The following is a 21,365-nucleotide window of genomic DNA, read 5'->3' as shown; positions in this document are numbered from 1 at the left end:
ACCTAGTACTGCTGAGGCAGTATGTGGGGGTGACGGGGTCGCCTGGAGGTCAGGTCCAGGGCTTTGACAAGCGTCCAATCATGAGCTTCCCAGAAGCCGAGCAAAAAATAAATGCTGACCAGCTGATTTAAGTTTTGCTCTCTAAACACACTAAAGTTCTAACTCGCCTTAATTTCAAAATAATACAAAATTCGAGCTGTTGAGTCTAATAAAAAACTAAACAATTATGGTATATATATATATATATATATATATATATATATATATATATATATATATATATATATATATATATATATATATATATATATATATATATATATATATATATACACACATACATATATATCATTTCTGGCAGAAAGGCTTCGTTCATATTAAATACATTGGGTCATTAAATAGCGCGTCAGGATTTTCCCTATTTTGTTCTGATAAACGTTTCCTCCGTCCTCACGGGAACGTCCAATCAGCTGCTGCTCCTATCGTCGGAGCTGCAGATGCCCTTCCTGCTCTCCAGGGTCAAATTGCAGTTCAGCAGAACCGTCCCTGGCACTGACTGACCATGACGGCGTGACACCGCCACCGCTTGTGTGTCCAATCAAAAGCAGCTCCCGAGGGAACAGGAATGAAAACCGCACTTGTCCCACCCACAAATCCCGCTTGGTATCTGGTCCTGTGTCTGTCTGTCTGTCTGTGAGAGGAGTGTACTGTGAAAAGCAAAAGACAAAGCTTAGCCCGGCTCCGCTGATCACAGAGCTGATACCGCTGAACGGCCCCCCGTCAGAGGGAGAGCAGACTGAGGAGAAAGGGGAACAAAGACCTCAGTCCACCACCCTCTGGAGGAAAAGAGGACATACAATAGAGACTGCTAGAATTAGCTAAATCACCACTGATTCGCTAAGCACACCGGACCTTTTCTTATGCCGAATGGAGTGCTCATTTAGGTCCTCATTAGGTCCTTTTTAGAATTATTGAGAATAATAGGGCTCTAGCCACCTAGCGGCCATCTTTGTTCTTGGTGTATAACCAACATGGACGCTAGGTCCAGAGATAAAGCCCACCACACACGCGCTGCGAGGTCGCCATCGTACCTCGTCACCACGACGACCGGGGCGCGGCCCGCTGGAATGTTCATCTGGAGCCGAGGCTGAACCGAAGCATCTACGACACGACACTGAGAGAGAGGCTGGTTGGCTGGTTGGCTGGGAGGGGGGGGGGGGGGGTGTTGAGGGGGGGGCAGTCATCTCTTGGCCTTGTACTTGGACACGCTGGTGTCCCGGGGCTCCGTGCTGGGGTTGCTCCAGTCGTCTGCCTCTGGGCCGACCTTGTAGTGGCGCCACGCCGACTTGTTGAACACGGGCAGCCGCTCAAACGACTCGCTGGAAAGGGCCTGGAGCGGACACACACACACACACACACACACACACACACACACACACACACAATTCCAAGTTTAGGAGCAAAGTCCAACCTCTCTCAGAAGTGTCTTCCTCGGCGTGACTGGAGAGTGCTGATTGGCTGGTGATACGGCGATGCAACCAATGAGCAGCAGTACCTTCAGGTAGATGACGGCGTCGGTGCCCACCCCCTCCATGGAGTACAGCTTCAGATCCCCCTGGAAGTAGCGGGCGTAGAGCCGCGAGATGGGCAGGCCGTAGCCGAACCCGGCCTGGAGGAGGAGGGCCGTCCTTTATTCTACTTGATGATGATGATAACATAGGGTTTGATACGAGGAAGGATGAAGGGTTGCATGCATGTGGATGTGTGCGTTGGAGTACTATAGTGTGCCTGTGTGCTACTGAGTCTGACATGCGTGTTTGTGCAAGTGCGTGTGCGCGTGCATATGTGTGCCTATGCGTGCGTGCATGCATGTGTGTGTGCGCAGGTGTGTGCGTTTGCAAGTGTGTGTGTGTGTGCGCCTGTGTGTGTGTGTGCGCGTTTGCAAGTGTGTGTGTGTGTGTAAGCCTGTGTGTGTGTGTGCCTGTGTGTGTAAGCGTGTGTGTAAGCGTGTGTGTGTGTGTGTAAGCGTGTGTGTAAGCGTGTGTGTGTGTGTGTAAGCGTGTGTGTGTGTGTAAGCGTGTGTGTGTGTGTGTGTGTGTGTGTGTGTGTGTGTGTGTGTGTGTGTGTGTGTGTGTGTGTGTGTGTGTGTGTGTGTGTGTGTGTGTGTGTGTGTGTGTGTGTGTGTGTGTGTGTGTGTGTGTACCAGGGGGACAGCTCCTGGTTCAAAGCTGGGCGAGGGGGCCGTGGAGTACATGTAGTTAAACAGACGGTCGATCTTCCGTAGGGGAACCCCCCCTCCTCGGTCACTGATCTGGGGGGGGGGGGAAGAGAGGGCGGAGAATGAATGCACAACCAACCACTCATTAAGGAGCTAATCAGGAGAGCTGATAGTCGTTAGTGGAACACAATCAGGTTGTGAAACAAAGGTCTATGATCTCCAGTCAATCAATCAATTCACTGAAATATCAGTTACCAATAAAATGGATCAAAATGATTCCTTTAACCCATTCTCCCGAAGGGCACTTAATGTGAGCTCTTACCAAGAAGGTCAACAGTAGCGTGATAGCGCCTTGGTTCTTTGATCGAGCAGTCAGTAAACAACATACCACTCAATCCCCATACCAGTGCATTACTAAACATCTTCTCACAAAAGACCTAAGTTCTCCACTGCACTCGTTCACACAAAACGCTCTCAGGCACCACTGGTTTTGACAGCTTGTATCGGTAGTGGATGGTTTTGTGAAGCCAGGACAGAGAGACACGATGGTTTGACCACTCACACCATTATTGTCCCTTAAGGAGGTGGTCAAGATGAGATAATAGACAAGGCTAAAATGACCAAACAAACATAATCATCATGATTTGTTTGAATGTGTACAAAGGTTAATCCTTCAAATCCAAACCGCACCAGGATAGAGAGGTCCTCTTTTCCCAGAGTCACTTTGGCCTTCACCGGCGGCAAACCGCCCTCGCTGTTTTCGTGAAGCTCTACCGTGGCTCGCATGGAGTTCTGCGCACAAGAAGTCACATGGCTAGATTTACAGTTCATGGCATGGGCTCAGGGAGGGGCTTTCTCCAGGCGGACGAACCGAAACGTGTGAGTTTAGGAGACCACAACAAACTAGTAGATGAAGTGCAACGGTAGGTTTACCTTGAAGAGCTCAAACAGCATGTGGAAGAGGTGGGAAGGCACGTACACGGCCTGGATAGGCTTTGGAGCATGAGCTACAAAACAAACCACAGTAAAGACAAGTTAAACAAGGAGCAGCAGGCAGAGCCATTGGCTGGCTGGAAAAATTACATGTTGCACACAAACGTGGACACATTTCCTTTGAAGTTAATGACATGTGTGCACTTTGAACACGGCAATCACTGTAGGACTCAATCCAACTGTAATATAAAAGGTTTAAAACGGTCCGTTTGGCTACTGCAGTTTTACCACAAGTGCTTTATAGGAGCAACTGACAACCAGTTGAATCTATCTCACTTCTACAATACCCTGGATACTATAAAAACCCTGTTTTCCATCCACATTGAACTGCTGAAAGACGCATGCTTTCTCTCATCTCTCATGCGCAGACAACTTTCATGCGCAGGCCAAAGATGTCGGGATGTTTCTAAAATTTACGATTGAAACGCTTTTGAAAGTTGCAGTTTTTGGTCGATGAAATCACGATTTGAGTGCGGAATGGAAAAGTAAGAGCATTGTTGTGGACAAGGCCCACCAGAAAGACAGATGATGCAGTAGCAGCAAACATCTCTTACTGTGAAACTCTTCAACCTTGAGGTCAGGAGAAGCCATGTAGTACTTCTCACAGAGCATCTTGGCCGTCTCGTAGGCATCTGGAGACACACGACAGATTAGCCTCATTCAACTGGACTCCCACGGTTTATACACTGATACACTTCCTCTCCTAGGAGACTTCCCAAGGACGTTTGTATGGTTATGCGGGGACAATTCACACGTAGACATTCCTTCAGGAAATGTTGATAAGATAAACCATTTGGGCTCAGTTCACTCGTTGTGTTTGACTTCTAGGTCGAGTTGTTGAATATTTCCAGATATCATAGAAGTCAGGTTTTCCCACCTCGAGATAATGCTTTTTGAAGGACTAGAACAAAATGTGAATTCAGTTTGAAAGGTTTGAATGTAAACTGTGGTGGTTTATACTCTGAATCAGGCCAGACTGGTGTCCCTAAACCACCATGTAGTGCCGGTGAAGCTCACCTCGGACCACGTCGGCCACATTGCAGGCGGGGTCGATGCTGCCGATATGCTTGGGATGGGCGGGGTTGGTGTCGTTGCCAAACAGCAAAGCTAGGAAGGGAACCAATCAAAACAGAGCAAGCCGTCAACTGGGGAAAACTCTTCTCGACCGCACTCTAAGATTGATCTGACAATACGAAAAGGCCCCAGGCAGAACAACAGCACTGAAGGATAACCAAGACAAGGTTATTTCATTTTAAAGGCAGGAAAGGAGAGAGAAATGAATCACAGCTTTTGTTTTAGGGGGGGGGGGGGGCACCGGGTTCAAAGCCCGCTGTCTACAGCTTCACACGTGGGCTTCCTTTCACAGGATACCCGACCCCTACCTGTGCCTCCACGGCCCTCAGCCCCGCCGTGGTGAACGCCGTCAGGACCGCAGAGTCGCTCACTCAGTAGACTCACCTGTTCAGAGTTCACCTGGACTCTGCATAGCCTCCGTCCTTCCCCCCCCCCCGCCTCTCCTCCATTACTCTCCTGAACACACCCCTCTTCACCACTCATTATATGTTTGTACGTCCTGGCACTTAGAAATAGCACTTAGCATGTTATAGCGTCTTAATCTAGCTATCTTTGTTGTGTACGGGGAATGGGATAGCCTAACAATCGGTACTGCTTACCACTTGTTCCATGAACATCCTTACTGTTCAGACAGAAAATGTACTTCATAAGATCATAAGTCGCTTTGGATGAAAGCGTCTGCTAAATGCCCCTAATCTAAGGGTAAATGTAAATCTGAAATCCCTGCGAGTCCTCTGAATAAACGTGTCTCCTGAATGGACTTGGTGGTTCATTCCTGACCAACGACACGAACCCCGGTGGACAACAGCCTGACTGCATGTAACGCGGAGCGCTCACTGTGCTGGTTGATGAGCATGCGGAAGGAGATGCGATTGGTGTAGAAGCGGTCCAGGAAGTACTGGATGCTGCTGCTGATGAACGGGTCGAAGCCAAACTTCTCCTTGTACTCAATGACCCCCTGGGCCATGGTCGGGACCACGTCGTTATGGCGATTACGGATCTCGATCAACAAGTCCAGGAAGCTGGGATGGGGTCAAAAGTCACGTGAAGTTAATGTATCTATTCAGCCCCAAGGTCAAAGTTTCAAAGTGCTTCAAGGCCAACGTGTGTGTGTGTGTGTGTGTGTGTGTGTGTGTGTGTGTGTGTGTGTGTGTGTGTGTGTGTGTGTGTGTGTGTGTGTGTGTGTGTGTGTGTGTGTGTGTGTGTGTGTGTGTGTGTGTGTGTGTTCTTCCTGCTTCAGCTAGGATATTAAATATTAAATGACCAGGACCTGAAAAGGTTGCTTCTTATCTAAATCTCTTTATCTGTGTTTATGGCGCCCCCACACAGGTGTGTCTTTCACGCCAGTCTTACTAGAGTTGTATAAACACAAACCGTTACCGTTGGGACGGGCCGTAGCAGAGGATTCAATAAGGAAAGGGATCTGTGTGGGTATTACTGCTGCTTCACTAACTAGAACTGCACGCTCTACCTGAGCTCTACCTGACCTCTACCTGAGCTCTACCTCAGGTCTACCTGACCTCTACCTGACATCTACCTGACCTCTACCTGAGCTCTACCTGACCTCTACCTCAGGTCTACCTGACCTCTACCTCAGGTCTACCTGACCTCTACCTGACCTCTACCTCAGGTCTACCTGACCTCTACCTGACCGCTACCTGACCTCTACCTCAGGTCTACCTGACCTCTACCTGACCTCTACCTGAGCTCTACCTCAGGTCTACCTGAGCTCTACCTGACCTCTACCTCAGGTTAGGGCTGGGCGATATGGGCCAAAATGAATATCTCGATATTTTTTTACTATATCTTGATACACGATATATATCTCGATATATTTTGAATCTCCTCTAGAGCACATCATAAATGCTCGATTCAACCATGTCTGGCATAATGTTACTACATGTTATAATAATTTGAGTATTCCTGAAACATAAGTCTGCATGTAGATTACATGAAACAACATATTGTTTAAACTCATTAGTGCTTTCTATTGGAAGAATTTAGAACTTGCACATAAGAAAAGGAAAATCACAGCAAGTTAGATTTACCAACACAGCATTTATTCAAACCGTTAATTATTTTCGAGCAAAAACAGAGCTCAAAGCCGTTTTTTGTTCCACATCTTCCTTTCGGTAGCCAAACCACTGCCAGACGACGGATCCTGTACTATTCTTTTTTTGAAACCAAATCCTCCGTTTCCATCACCTTTTCTCTCTCTCTCGCTGTTCTCACTGAACGGTAGGAGATGAGTGACCGGTCGCTGTTCTCACTCACCGGTCGCGTGTGTGACGTCACACACGCGACCGTCACACACGCGCGTAGAATCCTAGAATCTCGCCGGGGGAGTGAGTATGTTTAATGCATATGAGTCTGTGAGGCAGAGAGCCACAGGAAAGAGCGAGAGAAGGGAACACAACGAGAATGCCGGCGGCGGCAAAAAGAAACATTACGTGCCAATTTGTATTCGATGTTTGCGACAGGGGCATTTTATACATCGCCTGGAGAACATCTCGCGATACATCGCATATATTCGATATATCGCCCAGCCCTACCTCAGGTCTACCTGACCTCTACCTCAGGTCTACCTGACCTCTACCTTAGGTCTACCTGAGCTCTACCTGAGCTCTACCTCAGGTCTACCTGACCTCTACCTGACCTCTCCCTGAGCTCTACCTGACCTCTATCTGACCTCTACCTGAGCTCTACCTACAGGCATCCTGAGCAAGATGCCCACTGGCTCATTGGAGATGATTAAGATGAATGAATGAATCTACAAAGATCCGTCCATTTGGATAAATGGTTACTAAAAGGTAATAGTAGTTGCCTACAACTGATACAAGTGTAGGAGCAAAACAAATAATCCATTCATCCAGGTCTGTACTCACTCATTCAAAACTTGAGGGTCCTCCCCTTTTCTGTTCTCATAGTCCAGCAGCTCTACAAAGCTCTGCATGTACCTAAAAGGTCAAAGGTTAAGCATAGGTCAAAGTGCGACCACAGCGCGCACACGCACACACACACACACACACACACACACACACACACACACACACACACACACACACACACACCACTTCTGGACCAGCCGGACGGAGGGCTGGCTGAGCAGCTTGTCCGGCAGCAGGTTGACCTCTCTCATGGTGTTGGCCAGACGCACCGGGAGCTCCTTGCGGAGGAACATGTACGACGTCTTTTCACACGCATTCTCCTGGCCTATCAGAGCCAAGACAAACCACAGAATAGACCACTCACACTGAAAGTCTGCAGGAATAAAAGGAGGAAGGACGATGTTGAAACTTGTGCGTTTTGGTCGTTTCTAAACCTCCTTCGAGCATGCGTTACACAACTGGTCCCTTGACTTTAACAGTGATTCACCCTCATGTTAGTGAAGAGGTTTCACTTTAGTATTAATTATGACATTGTATTGTTATCCATTTCAGACAGGCAGTTGAACTGGTGAATTAATGATTAATTTACATTCATGAATACATATTTGCCGAGCCTAAGAGCCATAAACAGTGGTGGAGAATGACCCCTGGCACAGTTAAAGTCATCCATTCTGGAAAACAGAGATTGGTCGAAGCCTTTACAACCAGGAGGTTTCTGGGACCAAAGCAGTACGAACTTTCCTGTATAGGACTGATGTTGTGTCTGCTTTATCCTCAGTATCCTACAGATGTCCCCCATGTCTATACAGAGCCAGAGGTGACCTTGAGATACACGCAGTCATCAATAGTATAAACCCAGTAGAAGGGCCCATTGTGGTCCAGTGTTTCATCAGCAATGGGCCTGCGCGTGTAGGAACAATCCGTGCGTAAGGTTTGAAACAATCAACAACAAGAGCTAAATTAAAGCGCTGATAGGGACTCTACAGGAATACATGGGGGGTTAGTGTGTCCGCGTCGCAGCTGGACATGTATATCCATTAACAAATTAATTCATTGCCGTTGCAGAGCACCTCTTCTGATAGCCGATAGCCGTGCTTGACAGGGTTAGGTCCTGTCACCCACTAGCAGTGCGTAGCGCCCACCTGGTGATGCACCAGAACACACCACACTGCCCCGTGGAAAGAGAAGGGTCACATGATCCAAACACAAGATCATTACTAGACATTAATGGGTCATAACACCGAGCCTGTGAGGACTACACAAAGACCAGAGATCTCCCACTGGTATTCACTGGTAACTGATGCAGAGACAAATATAAACGTTATAAAAAAAACAACTAATATCTAATTTTATAAATCAGTAAACCTCTTCTCTATTAACTGCTGGGAAGGAAGGGTCATTCTGATATTACAGAACAGACAATGATGTAACAGGTCATGCTGTATAGTTTCTGTATGAGGCTGCTTTTGTTCCAGTGAAACTGGCGCACCAGTTCTGACAGAGACGCATATGGATAACACTGAGGACGACCTGGACAATGTTGGCCAAACATTTGGATTCAGTGATGGTCAAACATTTGGATTCAGTGATGGCCAAATCAACCGATGTTTTTCTAGTTACATCTTAAGGGAGCTGTGAGACATAGAGTTGATTGCAGATGGATTAGGAAAAGCCTTTGTCGCATTTAAGCCTGGTGCCTAGACACAACATAGGGGGTCATGTGATGCGTGCCACTCAGATCCCCAGACCAAACTCGTGTACATCTGGATTGGTCTTGTATGACGAGGATTAACTGGACGTCATTTATATTTTCATTTAGCACAGAGCTACTTTAACTCGTTGGTGGACGTTGGATGAATATTCTAATAAATTCCATTACAATGAGAAGATGTTCCACAATGTGACAATATAATTGTCCTAGGCATGTTTATAAAAAAATATGTATGCTTGGTTTGTCTCCTACACATTTGTCTGCACAAATCAACAAGGCCATGGATCGTAGGGTCCGGGCCATCAGTTGTTTATCAAGAAGAAGGGATACAGAAAGATACAAACACGGGATCCATGTCCACTGTTATCAAACTCACCGAAATCCAGGAACTGTTTGATGGACAGCGGTGATGGAGAGAACCGGGAGTAGTACTCTATTTTGGGGTTGTTGTGTTTCAGAAGGGCAAAGAAGAGCCTCATCTTGAAAAGTTGATGAGGACGGGGACCCCGTCTGTGAAACAACGCGATCCTAACCACCCGACCACCTTCTCATCCAACAACAACGACAACGACACGCGTCGGGTCCTGTCTGCGTCCACATCTGAGAGGGGCTGGGGTTGGACGCGCGACGAGGTCCTGACGGGTCGAGGGGTTATATTTCGGAATAAAACAACGGGTTAAAGATAGACTGGCGCAACATTGTTGCATACGCGTTGCACATCACGTAGTCTAAGCTAAAGGCAACCACTCTTTAGGATGGAGTGCACTGTTGACAGAGGAACACCATTGGTTCAGAACCCAGAAGTGACACAGTTGTCCGATGAACCGATTGGTGGAAGGGCGTGTCACTCCTCCGCGTAAACCTACGTTACCCATGAGGGTCTGTACTCTGTTTTTCGGCACCAGTTTGAAGACTACGCCACGTATAAATCTATTTTTATGATTCGATGTCTTATTATAACGATATAGTACTTTAAGTTAGCTGATATCATATTGTTTATTTCCTAAAGCGCAGCAGGATGAATCGTTCTTCGTGTATGTAAAATAAAAATTCATTTTTTCAATCGATTCCATTTTCAATCGTTTTTTAATTACATAAACAATAAACATTCTCCAAAAGCAAAATCATAAGCAAAAATGTAAACAAGCAAGTGGCAGGTGGGTAGGCACCGGACGGTATCGTACCGCCACCTAGCGGCGGTTTGGTGCAACGCCGTTCTAACAAAGTGAAGTTGGACCCTCACACGACCCCAGCTATAGAATCAACAATTACATCTAATTTATAATCATGTTCATACAGAGTCAAACACATACACATAGATTTGGGATTCATGACGCTGTGATCAGTTTGGTGTTCTTGTCCATTTCCTGCTTGTCCTCTTCTTCTTCAGATAAAGGCTCGTAGTGTCTACGGTACAGCAGGCGCGTTACCAAGGTGATGATGAACATCTCCAGGATCAACAACTGCTGGCTCATCACTAGAGAGAGAGAGAGAGAGAGAGAGAGAGAGAGAGAGAGAGAGAGAGAGGGGGAGGGGGAGAGAGAGAGATAGAAATAAGGTCAGCATACCTTCTCTTATCCCGAATCCCGATCTTAAGAAACATTTGGCTTTACTGTGTGTGTGTGTGTGTGTGTGTGTGTGTGTGTGTGTGTGTGTGTGCTCACAGTATCCGCGGGCAGTGGAGGAGTAAGGCGGGGCACAGGCGATGGTTCCATTCATCGCCAGGATGTTGATGATCGCTGACTGCAGCTGACTCAGAACAAGCACCAGCTTAAGTAATCACACACACACACACACACACACACACACACACACACACACACACACACACACACACACACACACACACACACACACACACAGGTACAGACAGGTTACCCTACCATGCCAGACCAAACTTGTATTAAACACATTCACAATAACATTTCAGGAAATTGCAACGCTTACGATAGAGTATCTCTGTAAATGTCTCTCTCTTTGTAAATGTGTGTTTGGGGGTGCACGTTGGTATCTCTGTGGAGCGCAGGTGTTTGGGGGTGCACGTTGGTATCTCTGTGGAGCGCAGGTGTTTGGGGGTGCTTGCTGGTATCTCTCTATGTAGGTCAGGTGTTGGGGGTGCATGCTGGTATCTCTGTGGAGCTCAGGTGTTGGGGGTGCATGCTGGTATCTCTGTGGAGCTCAGGTGTTGGGGGTGCATGCTGGTATCTCTGTGGAGCTCAGGTGTTTGGGGGTGCTTGCTGGTATCTCTCTATGTAGGTCAGGTGTTGGGGGTGCATGCTGGTATCTCTGTGGAGCGCAGGTGTTTGGGGGTGCATGCTGGTATCTCTCTATGTAGGTCAGGTGTTGGGGGTGCATGCTGGTATCTCTGTGGAGCGCAGGTGTTTGGGGGTGCATGCTGGTATCTCTGTGGAGCTCAGGTGTTGGGGGTGCATGCTGGTATCTCTCTGTGTAGGTCAGGTGTTGGGGGTGCATGCTGGTATCTCTGTGGAGCTCAGGTGTTTGGGGGTGCATGCTGGTATCTCTCTATGTAGGTCAGGTGTTGGGGGGTGCTTGCTGGTATCTCTCTATGCAGCTCAAGTGTTTGAGGGCGTGTTCTGTTGGTTGGTGATGCGGCGGGGGGCGTGTCCAGGGCGTGTCCGGGGGCGTGTCAGGGGGCGTGTCCGGGGCTGACCTGGTACATGGCGTATTTAGGGATGATCTTGATGCTGCGCAGGGTGACTCGGAGGTGCATGAACATGATGGCGACGGGCCACAGGGCGATGATGGTCAGCACGCCCACCAGAGGGTTGATCCATATGGCCGCGCCAGTGATCTCCAGCTGAAACCGAGTGTGTCACTGAAAACGTCCTGGGAGTTGACTATGTGATAATGTGTGTGCGTCTTATCCTAGCTATGTTTGTTGTATACAGGGAATGGGTAAACCTAGCAACAGTGAGTATTTGGCACTTTTTCTTTTGTACATCCTTAATGTATCGAAAGCAATATATTTGTCCTTCTTCTGACAAATGTACTTGTAAGTCGCTTTGGCTAAAAGCGTCTGCTAAATGCTCTAGATCTTAATGTGTGATTGGCAATGGGATGAGGTCTTCTGATTCGCTATGAGTGCCGTGCGTGCTTGTGTGTGCGTGTGTGGTGGTCATGTGCATCAGCTACTCACGTCCGTCAGGTCAAAGTTGTCGTTGGTGTAGAGTACGATGGACAGCACGGTGAAGGCGATCTTCAGCACAGCGAACTGGAAAGAGCCCAGCTTCAGGAGGAAGAGGGACCTCCTGGGAATGGGGATGGAGGATAAAGAGTTAGTATTCATCAGTATTGTACTGTGTTATCAACTACTGTTTAAACAGCCTCCCACCATGTATGTGTGTATCGGCCATCTGTAGATTAGAGGATTTGAGAAGGATTCTTGCAAAGGGGAATGATGCATCACCGAAGCAGACTCAAGTCATTATACATTCCCCTCCTTAATGGTACTTTCCTTTACTTTTTGTTTCTATCATAAATATTTAAAGATTCTATGAGTCACTTAATATGGTCAACACATGGCTGTGGATCATCAAGGAGCCGGATTTACGCTCCGAGTCCAAACACTAAACCTTTCCAGAACACGTTGTCTTTTATCTTTTCAAGATGGTGCGTCCACACTGATTGATTATGTGCTCAACGCTATGGGGACCACATGTGCTTTTCAGGGACTAATGGGGCCTTCCTGTTCATGAATGATAGGGTTATATGTTTATTTATTTATTTTTAAGGAGCTTGACACAAAGCCTGAAGCCTTATTTCTCATCAGTAGAGGGTGTCATGGCTGAGATGCACACGTGGCCCTCTGTAACATCAGGCCACCAAGCCCCCACCCCCACCACCACCCATGTGTACATAGGGGTGAACAGGGCCGGGGTTCAATGACCAGGAGTGTGTGAAACTCGCACACATTTTAAAAAGGAAGGTGCGTTACCTAGCGCTCCTCTTTGCCCCGATCGATCCCCATACTGGGTGGGAGGTCATCAGAGAGCGGCAGATCCAACGGGAGGCGGCCTTCCCTGACGGAGCTCAGCGGCCCAGCACACAGGGCTGGCTGTTCCCCCACACTGATATAATCCCTCAGTGTGGAACAACAGTACGAAAGGGAAGCAACACAACTAATCCATCAGCCCCTAGTGGTCGTGGGAATGAATGATTGACCACCCGGCTGAGCATTAACTGGGGAAGGTGCACATTGTTTGGTTTACCTGAAGCAGCCTTCGCTTCACCCTGATCTGGACCCCAACCCGGACCCTGACCCTGAACCCGATTAGAGATAAAATGAGAGTGTTCCCCTTTTGGCCATTAGGTCCCTCCCTCCCCCATCTCTCTGCCCCCCCCTCACCGTGTGATGCTGACGGGGGGCAGACAGGGGCAGCAGCAGCAGCATGGCCCAGTGCTGATCCTCAGCTTGTGTTTGGCCGCTCGCGCCAGGAAGGCGTCGTCCCCCCCAACCTCCTCCAGCATCAGGACCAGGAACTTAAACACCACCACGGCAAAGTAACTGGGGGGGAGGTTAATGAGATTCGGGAGGCAAACAGATGTATATATATTAGGGCTATTAAAATTAGCAAGATAATTACACGTTCACGCAATCTTATTTTAACGCAATAAATACAAATTGATGCATTGATGCAAAAAGTTCAACAAAGAACTTACATATATACAGAATATAATCCCTAATATTGTATTCATCCAACTACTGTGCTCTCCAGAGTCAGCGATCGTATTTCTTCTCCTTTGTGTTTCCCTGTCCTCTATTATTTCCCACACAGCAGGACTTCCTTGACAAAACAAGGAGCTCAGTGAGAAATGGAAAACACTGAGCAGAACGACAAGCAGAGAGACAAGGAGGAGGGAGAGAGAGATGTTAGGCCAGGAGGAGACAGAGGGAGAGAGGGTGTGATGGGATGAAAGAGGAGAAGAAACCCACCAGGCTGAAGTCATATCAGTGAACATGGTCGCTCTGGGAATCCACATCCCCAGACAGGACATGGTGCCAATCACCTAGAGAGAGACAGAGAGAGAGAGAGAGAGAGCGAGAGAGAGAGAGAGAGAGAGAGAGAGAGAGAGAGAGAGAGAGAGAGAGACAGAGACAGAGACAGAGAGAGAGACAGAGAGAGAGAGAGAGACAGAGACAGAGAGAGAGACAGAGACAGAGAGAGAGACAGAGACAGAGAGAGAGACAGAGACAGAGAGAGAGACAGAGAGAGAGACAGAGACAGAGAGAGAGAGACAGAGAGAGAGAGAGAGACAGACAGAGAGAGAGAGACAGAGAGAGAGAGACAAAGAGAGAGAGACAGACAGAGAGAGAGAGAGAGAGAGAGACAGAGCGAGAGAGAGACAGAGACAGAGAGAAAGAGAGAGAGAGAGACAGAGAGAGAGAGACACTATGATACTATGTCACACCATTGAATCATTCTACCTTTTCAACGTGCCGATTAGACTTTCCCTCTTCCTTTAAGCCGCGCCCACGGGGGGGGGGGTGTCACCTACCGGCGCAGCTCCGTTGACCCATGCGATGACGCTCTTCTTGTTGGAAGGCACCTTCTTGTAGATGAAGACACACTCCTCGATGTAGACCCCCATGGACACCACCGCCATGAAGGTCAGCACGGTGTACAGGATGATCCCGAAGATTTCCAACTCTGTCCAGGTACAGAGAACGGGGGGGGGGACAACAGCATGAGAGAAGATTACGATATGATGATATGGAGGAAGATGATAGCGATGAGTGACTCATTCCCTTTCGACATCAAACCTGTAGAGACTTTACCATCAGAAGACTTACGTAAGAATTCTGTGGCTTCAGGGTACGTTGGCTCGGAGAAGGAAACACTGAGATGAATAAAGTTAAGGGTTGTACTTGTGTTGACTTGAGGTCGAGATACTTCAGACAAGGTGTGGCCCTGTTCATTCAGCGGTGTTGTCCAGTCATGTCCCGTGAAACACACACACAAACACACACACAAACATGCATACAAACACACACACTCAGTCACACACGAAAACATACAGTTTACAATCCAGTTTACAGAAGATCATAATTTATTATTTTATGAGTAGGGGGCACTAGATGACAGTTTAAGATGATGTCAGTGATGCATTATACATTATTCCTACTGGTAATGACTTTATTTTTTACTATGATTTGATATTTGGTGATATGGGGATTGGGTACTTTTGATGATGTTGCTTAATTGTACCTTATAATCCTTGAAAAATGTTTATCACAGTGCTCAGGGTTAATATTTTTTGGACCAAAAGTTAAATAAAGTTGTTGAGCAAGAAGCCATTGACTGGAGTGGTATACAGTGCCTTGCAAAAGTATTCACCCCCCTTGGCATTTTTCGTGTTTTGTTGCCTCACAACCGGGAATTAACATGGATTGTTTGAGGATTTGCATAATTTAATTTACAGAAAATGCCTACAACTTTGAAGATGTTTTTTTTTTTATTGTGAAGCAAACAACAAATAGGACAAAATAACAGAAAAAGTCAATGTGCATAACTATTCACCCCCCTAAAGTCAATACTTTGTAGAGCCACCTTTTGTGGAGATCACAGCTCCAAGTCGCTTTGGATAAGTCTCTATGAGCTTGCCACATCTTACCACTGGGATTTTTGCCCATTCCTCCTTGCAAAACTGCTCCAGCTCCTTCAAGTTGGATGGTTTGCGCTTGTGAACAGCAATCTTTAAGTCTGACCACAGATTTTCTATTGGATTGAGGTCTGGGCTTTGACTAGGCCATTCCAACACATTTACATGTTTCCCCTTAAACCACTCAAGTGTTGCTTTTGCAGTGTGTTTGGGGTCATTGTCCTGCTGGAAGGTGAACCTCCGTCCTAGCCTCAAATCACGCAGAGGGGTACAGGTTTTGCTCAAGAACATCCCTGTATTTAGCACCATCCATCTTTCCCTCAACTCTGACCAGTTTCCCAGTCCCGGCTGCTGAAAAACATCCCCACAGCATGATGCTGCCACCACCATGTTTCACTGTGGAGATGGTGTTCTTTGGGTGATGCGATGTGTTTGGTTTGCGCCAGAGATAGCGTTTTCTTTGATGGCCAAAAAGTTCAATTTTAGTCTCATCAGACCAGAGCACCTTCCTCCATACATTTTGGGAGTCTCCCACATGCCTTTTCGCAAACTCAAAACGTGCCATTTTGTTTTTTGCTGAAAGTAATGGCTTTCTTCTGGCCACGCTGCCATAAAGCCCAACTCTATGGAGCGTACGGCTTATTGTCGTCCTATGTACAGATACTCCAGTCTCTGCTGTGGAACTCTGCAGCTCCTCCAGGGTTACCTTAGGTCCCTGTGCTGCCTCTCTTATTAATGCCCTCCTTGCCTTGTCCGTGAGTTTTGGTGGGCGGCCGTTTCTTGGCAAGTTTGCTGTTGTGCCATGTTCTTTCCATTTGGTTATGATAGATTTGATGGTGCTCCTGGAGATCATCAAAGATTTGTATATTTTTTTATAACCTAACCCTGACTTGTACTTCTCAACAACATTGTCCCTGACTTGTTTGGAGAGTTCCTTGGTCTTCATGGCAGTGTTTGGTTAGTGGTGCCTCTTGTTTAGGTGTTGCAGCCTCTGGGGCCTTTCAAAAAATGTGTGGATATGTACTGACAGATCATGTGACACTTAGATTGCACACAGGTAGACATCATTTCACTAATTATGTGACTTCTGAAGGTAGTTGGTTGCACCAGAGCTTTTTATGGGCTTCATAACAAAGGGGGTGAATACATATGCACATGCCAAATTTCAGTTTTTTATTTCTAAAAAATAGTTTTATGTATATATTTTTCTCATTTCACTTCACCAACTTAGACTATTGTCTTCTGATCCATCACACAAAATTCAGATTAAAAAAATATTGAACTATAGGCTGTCATGTAACAAAATAGGTAAAAAGCCAAGGGGGGTGAATACTTTTGCAAGGCGCTGTACATTTTGGAATTGTATATTGTAATGAGGCCACTGTCACCGCCATCAGATTAGTGTCACCACCATCAGTTCTAAAGTCACCACCGTCAGAGGGAGTTGTATTGGTTTTAAGTTAATTTGCTTACAAATGTTTATTCCGTGCTGTTGACTTATTCAAGTAATAGTCCCTTTTAAAACAAAAATATGTTAGTTAAATAAAAAAACATCACTTTTTCTGTTTAGACTTAAGGTAAACGTTGTTTGATGTTAGAGCAGTACAAGTGAAACAGTATAAAAAATGAACTAAAGTGAATATTCAACATTTAACAGCATATATGTGTACTAAGAATGCCAGATAATGATTTAAAAACTCTAAATACATTTTAGACCAAATAAATAAGAAATTATTTGCTTTTTATTGTGTCTGACGGTGTCGACAAAAACAAAATAATAACTGGAAAACGCCCATTTTATGAAAAAAATACAAAATGGGGAGGTTGTACCAGTACATTGCTGAACAGTCAAGACCTTGGTCTATAATGATATACCTTCAGATTTTGTAGTTTAACTCACTTATTATTTTTCCAAATCAAAACCTGTTTTATCCAAATTCCCAAGAATCAGTGGTATACACACACACATACGCACCACACACACGCAAACACCGTCACACAGTTGTGTAGCGATGTGGAGCTTCTGTAATCAGGGAAATCAAACGCCGTTACAAACATCAGGCAACAGAGGTCTTGTTAACGCGATGAAGCAGAGTCTGTGACTCCCACTTCTGGGAAGGGAGAGAACGGTCAGTCAACAGGGATGGTGTAGCCTCAACCACAAGCAGCTGTGGGAGAACCACTGGGGTAACAAGGCAGGGGCTAGGTAGTTGGCTGGAGGAACAAACACACGGGATCAGTGATTCATTCGAGTCCCCCCACACACACACACATACACACACACATGCACAACACTAACCCTTATTTTAGTATCTGTTTTTGTGACCACTTCTCATGGTTGAGGAGGCCGGGAATCCAAAGACTTTATTGCCATAAATTACCAGTACTCCAGGGGCCTACGTTCAATAAAAAAAAGTAATTTGGTTAAAAATGTTTATGGGAAATGATTCAGTGATATTGACCCTTAGATTGATCTCAAAATACACAAAAGCCCGAGCTTGAGGATAACAATTAGAGAATGAGAAAATTAAAGAAGTTTAGTTCAGAAACGGCCCTGATTCTATTTGACACAATAACGTTACGTTATTGCAAACAATATCGACTGACTGTAAGTCAGTGTCTTCCACTCAACCTTCAGTAATGGAAAAAATTATAAATATGAGCAAAGTTTTAAAACTGTTTTACTAAGGACCCTTAAAGACAAACATGAAAATTGGCCTGATGGCCAGAAAACAATTATTTAGCAGCGTAATTCACCATGAAATAAACCTCAGTTTGAAATTGATTGTGTACGATTATCCTTTAAGTATTAGGCTAAAACAAATACAAATTGTATGAATAACACAATTTATAATGAGGCTAGCGCCTGGCACTGGACCACTTTATAATTTCTACAATTGCTACTGTTTATACCGGATTATACTGTTTGTTCTGTATATCCCTATTTCTCCTTGCATTTTTTGCATTGTATTACGTTAGGACATCTTTGTATTTTAATTTCCTTATATTATATCTTGTGTCTCTTCTTACACATAATTTCCCTCCCGGGGGGTGATGTGTTATTTTATCGACCACTGCCTCGACCCCCACGGGGCAGCAGGCTGTGTGGATCAGCGGAGAGGGCCCTGCACACGGGACAGCCGCACACCACGCGCCCCTCCGGCTCCCTCCAGGGGACACAGAACTCCTCACTGGATCACTCTCTACTCACTGGATCACTCTCTACTCACTGGATCACTTTCTACTCACTACTCACTGGATCACTCTCTACTCACTGGATCACTCTCTACTCACTACTCACTGGATCACTCTCTACTCACTGGATCACTCTCTACTCACTGGATCACTCTCTACTCACTGAACCCTCGGGTCTCTACTCACTGAACACTCGGGTCTCTACTCACTGAACACTCGGGTCTCTACTCACTGAGCACTCGGGTCTCTACTCACTGAGCACTCGGGTCTCTACTCACTGAGGATGGCTTCGATGGCGAGGGGCGGCGGGCTCTGGCAGCTCGGATCCACGGAGCGGTTGGAAGCGTCCATTCTCTTCGTGCCTTGAGGGGTGCTTCTTCCAAACTTCTGTAGTCCCGAATTGAACGCTTGGTACCCTGTCCTACATCCAAGGAGCGAACTAGAGGCGTCGACGCAACGCGAGAGGCATCTATCAGCGTGTGGGTGTGTGTATGTTTGCGTGTGGGTGGGTTTGTGTCTCTTCACCCAAAGGTGTTCTTCGAAGGTAGTGTTCCTGGAGTGGATCTGGTCAGACTCAATTCAATTCAAGTTTATTTGTATAGCCCTTAATCACCATTACAGTCTCAAAGGGCTTAACAGCCCAAATATTTATGACACCCCCCTTTACCCAAGCCCCCACAAGGGCAAGAAAAAACTCCCTCGACTGCACCGTGCGTCCCCCTCACCACCGAGTCGGCTGCTGGAATCCGGACGAATCTCAACCGGTTCCTCATGGAGCGGATCCCTCGCCGCCGGGCTGTGGGTGTTGGGGAACCGTTTTCTGCTATCGATTTTTATTTCCTAAGAAAACAGGAGTTCGAGGCAATAGACTGGTATCCGTGTCGTAATACATCGATTTAAATAAAATAAAAAAATAAAAAAGCACAATAGCTGAATTTAAGGAAAACAGAATCAAAACGAGAAAAACTTTTATTTGGACTAATGTATGGAGGGTGGGTGGGGGGGCAGTGAAAGGGATTGGGGAAAGAGGGGGAGGGAATTCCACAGAACTGCAGCCCCGGGCCGAGCATTTTAATCACATGCCCCGCGTCCCCATAGCAACGAGAGCTGTAGAGGAGCCATCATGTGAGGCGGAGGCTGTGTCCTCCGCTCCACTCGGGAAACAACCAACAAGTTACTGCTTCAAGAACAGCACGACCACACACATTAATATATATTAATAATGGATGGTCAAAAGAAACACGTTCTAGCCATTTCCACTAGAGTGCGTCAGTCAGTCAGTCAGTGATTCAGTGTCTCTCTCGAAGAGATAGAGAGAGAGAGAGAGAGAGAGAGAGAGAGAGAGAGAGAGAGAGAAAGAGAAAGAGAGAGAGAGCAAGAAGAGAGGGAGAGAGAAAGAAGGAGAGAGAGCGAGAAGAGAGGGAGAGAAAGAGAGAGAGCGACGAGAGAGAGAAGGAGATGGAGGGAGAGAGAGAGAGGGAAAGAGAAGGAGATGGAGGGAGAGAGAGAGGGAGATGGAGGGAGGGAGAGATACGCAGGATGTACAATCACAATTTGTACACACTTTGTAATCTTTTTGTTGGTAGTGGAAAGAAGCTGATTTTACTGCCATCTTCCCGAACATGGAGACAATTGCCGGGCAAGTGACCCCTCAGTGGAGAGACGGACGGCTTTCCTGTTGACGCCGGAGCCATCCTGAAGCGCCAATGCTATGTCTGGTTGCGTGCATGGTCCAAGGTCCCAGAGACAGCAGCCTTCCCAAGGTCTGTGCACCGCTGGGTCAGGAGGTCCTGCAGGTCGCATGGAGTTGTTTCTTCACTGGGGATTGTTTACTTTGCAGAGCGGTCCGTGTCACGCTGGCATTGACATGAAGGCCGTTCACCCTAGGCGCACGCACACGCACGCACAAACACACACAGACACACACACACACACACACACACACACACACACACACACACACACACACACACTCGGCTAATAGAGGCAATGGCGGTTCTAGACTCATTTTACTAGGGGACCAAGGAGGGGCCAGCGTTTAACCAGAGGGGCACAAAAAAAAGCCCTTATATTTAAAGATTATGAACTTTATTTTACTTTAAAATCATCAAACATTTAATTTGTACAAGAGTTAATAACTTCAGTCTGTATTTTTTGTTCAAACTATATTTTAAATTGATGGAGCTTATGCCTTAAATCATCAAAATCATATAAACATTCGTTTTGTACAAGCATGCAAGAGAGGTAGGGCCATAAAAAATAAAAAATAAAAAAAAATTCCAGGGTACAACGAAGTGCAAAACAATGTGCCATTCCCTATTTATTTTATCAGTTTCAGTGTGGAGAAACTGTTCCCAATAGGCTGAGCTTACAGGAAGGGTTACAGCAATCTTGCAGTCTAAAGAGCTCAAAGGAAACTTCCCTGTTGAACTGTTCTTTCCTCATTTAATGATAACCATCCCTCCCTACTTAACTCGGGCAGATAGCCTACTAATGTTTACTCAAATGTATTTGTTAACCCAATGCAACAGCCAAAACGGATGAGAATACGTGGGTAACACCACAACATTGTATAGCCTAGACCTAGAAAGATACTGACAGTTGGATACTCGCTTCTGCTTCGATGAGTTTGCTTAGATATGATTACGTTTCTAAATATATATTG

The 21,365-nt window shown here is 46.3% G+C and overlaps 2 protein-coding genes across 3 annotated transcripts; both read right to left on the bottom strand.

The window, feature by feature from the left end:
- Positions 1-319: 319 nt before the first annotated feature.
- LOC307088731 (pyruvate dehydrogenase (acetyl-transferring) kinase isozyme 3, mitochondrial-like) lies at positions 320-9,612 on the bottom strand. The gene is made up of 11 exons (XM_079754705.1): positions 9,261-9,612; positions 7,357-7,498; positions 7,171-7,242; positions 5,123-5,307; positions 4,229-4,318; positions 3,766-3,843; positions 3,152-3,225; positions 2,909-3,010; positions 2,204-2,311; positions 1,556-1,669; positions 320-1,390 (listed from the first exon to the last, which is right to left on the bottom strand). The coding sequence occupies exons 1-11, from the start codon at positions 9,361-9,363 to the stop codon at positions 1,241-1,243; spliced, it is 1,218 nt and encodes a 405-aa protein (XP_079610831.1). The 5' UTR covers positions 9,364-9,612; the 3' UTR covers positions 320-1,240.
- A 344-nt stretch (positions 9,613-9,956) lies between these two features.
- slc51a (solute carrier family 51 member A) lies at positions 9,957-19,420 on the bottom strand. Of its 2 annotated transcripts, none has more exons than XM_079755131.1 (8): positions 18,979-19,420; positions 14,402-14,553; positions 13,839-13,912; positions 13,251-13,409; positions 12,042-12,153; positions 11,556-11,702; positions 10,549-10,654; positions 9,957-10,361 (listed from the first exon to the last, which is right to left on the bottom strand). In XM_079755131.1, exons 1-8 carry the CDS (start codon positions 19,049-19,051, stop codon positions 10,213-10,215), a joined length of 972 nt encoding a protein of 323 aa, XP_079611257.1. In that variant the 5' UTR covers positions 19,052-19,420; the 3' UTR covers positions 9,957-10,212. The 2 variants fall into 2 exon arrangements, with proteins under 2 accessions (XP_079611257.1, XP_079611258.1); XM_079755132.1 differs by having other exon boundaries at positions 18,956-19,068.
- Between the last annotated feature and the right edge of the window lie 1,945 nt (positions 19,421-21,365).

Source organism: Pollachius pollachius (genome assembly GCF_949987615.1).
Source record: "Pollachius pollachius genome assembly, chromosome: 17".
Lineage (NCBI taxonomy): Eukaryota > Metazoa > Chordata > Actinopteri > Gadiformes > Gadidae > Pollachius > Pollachius pollachius.
Note: the sequence above shows the minus strand (reverse complement) of the source record. Positions and strands in the feature narration are given on the sequence as shown.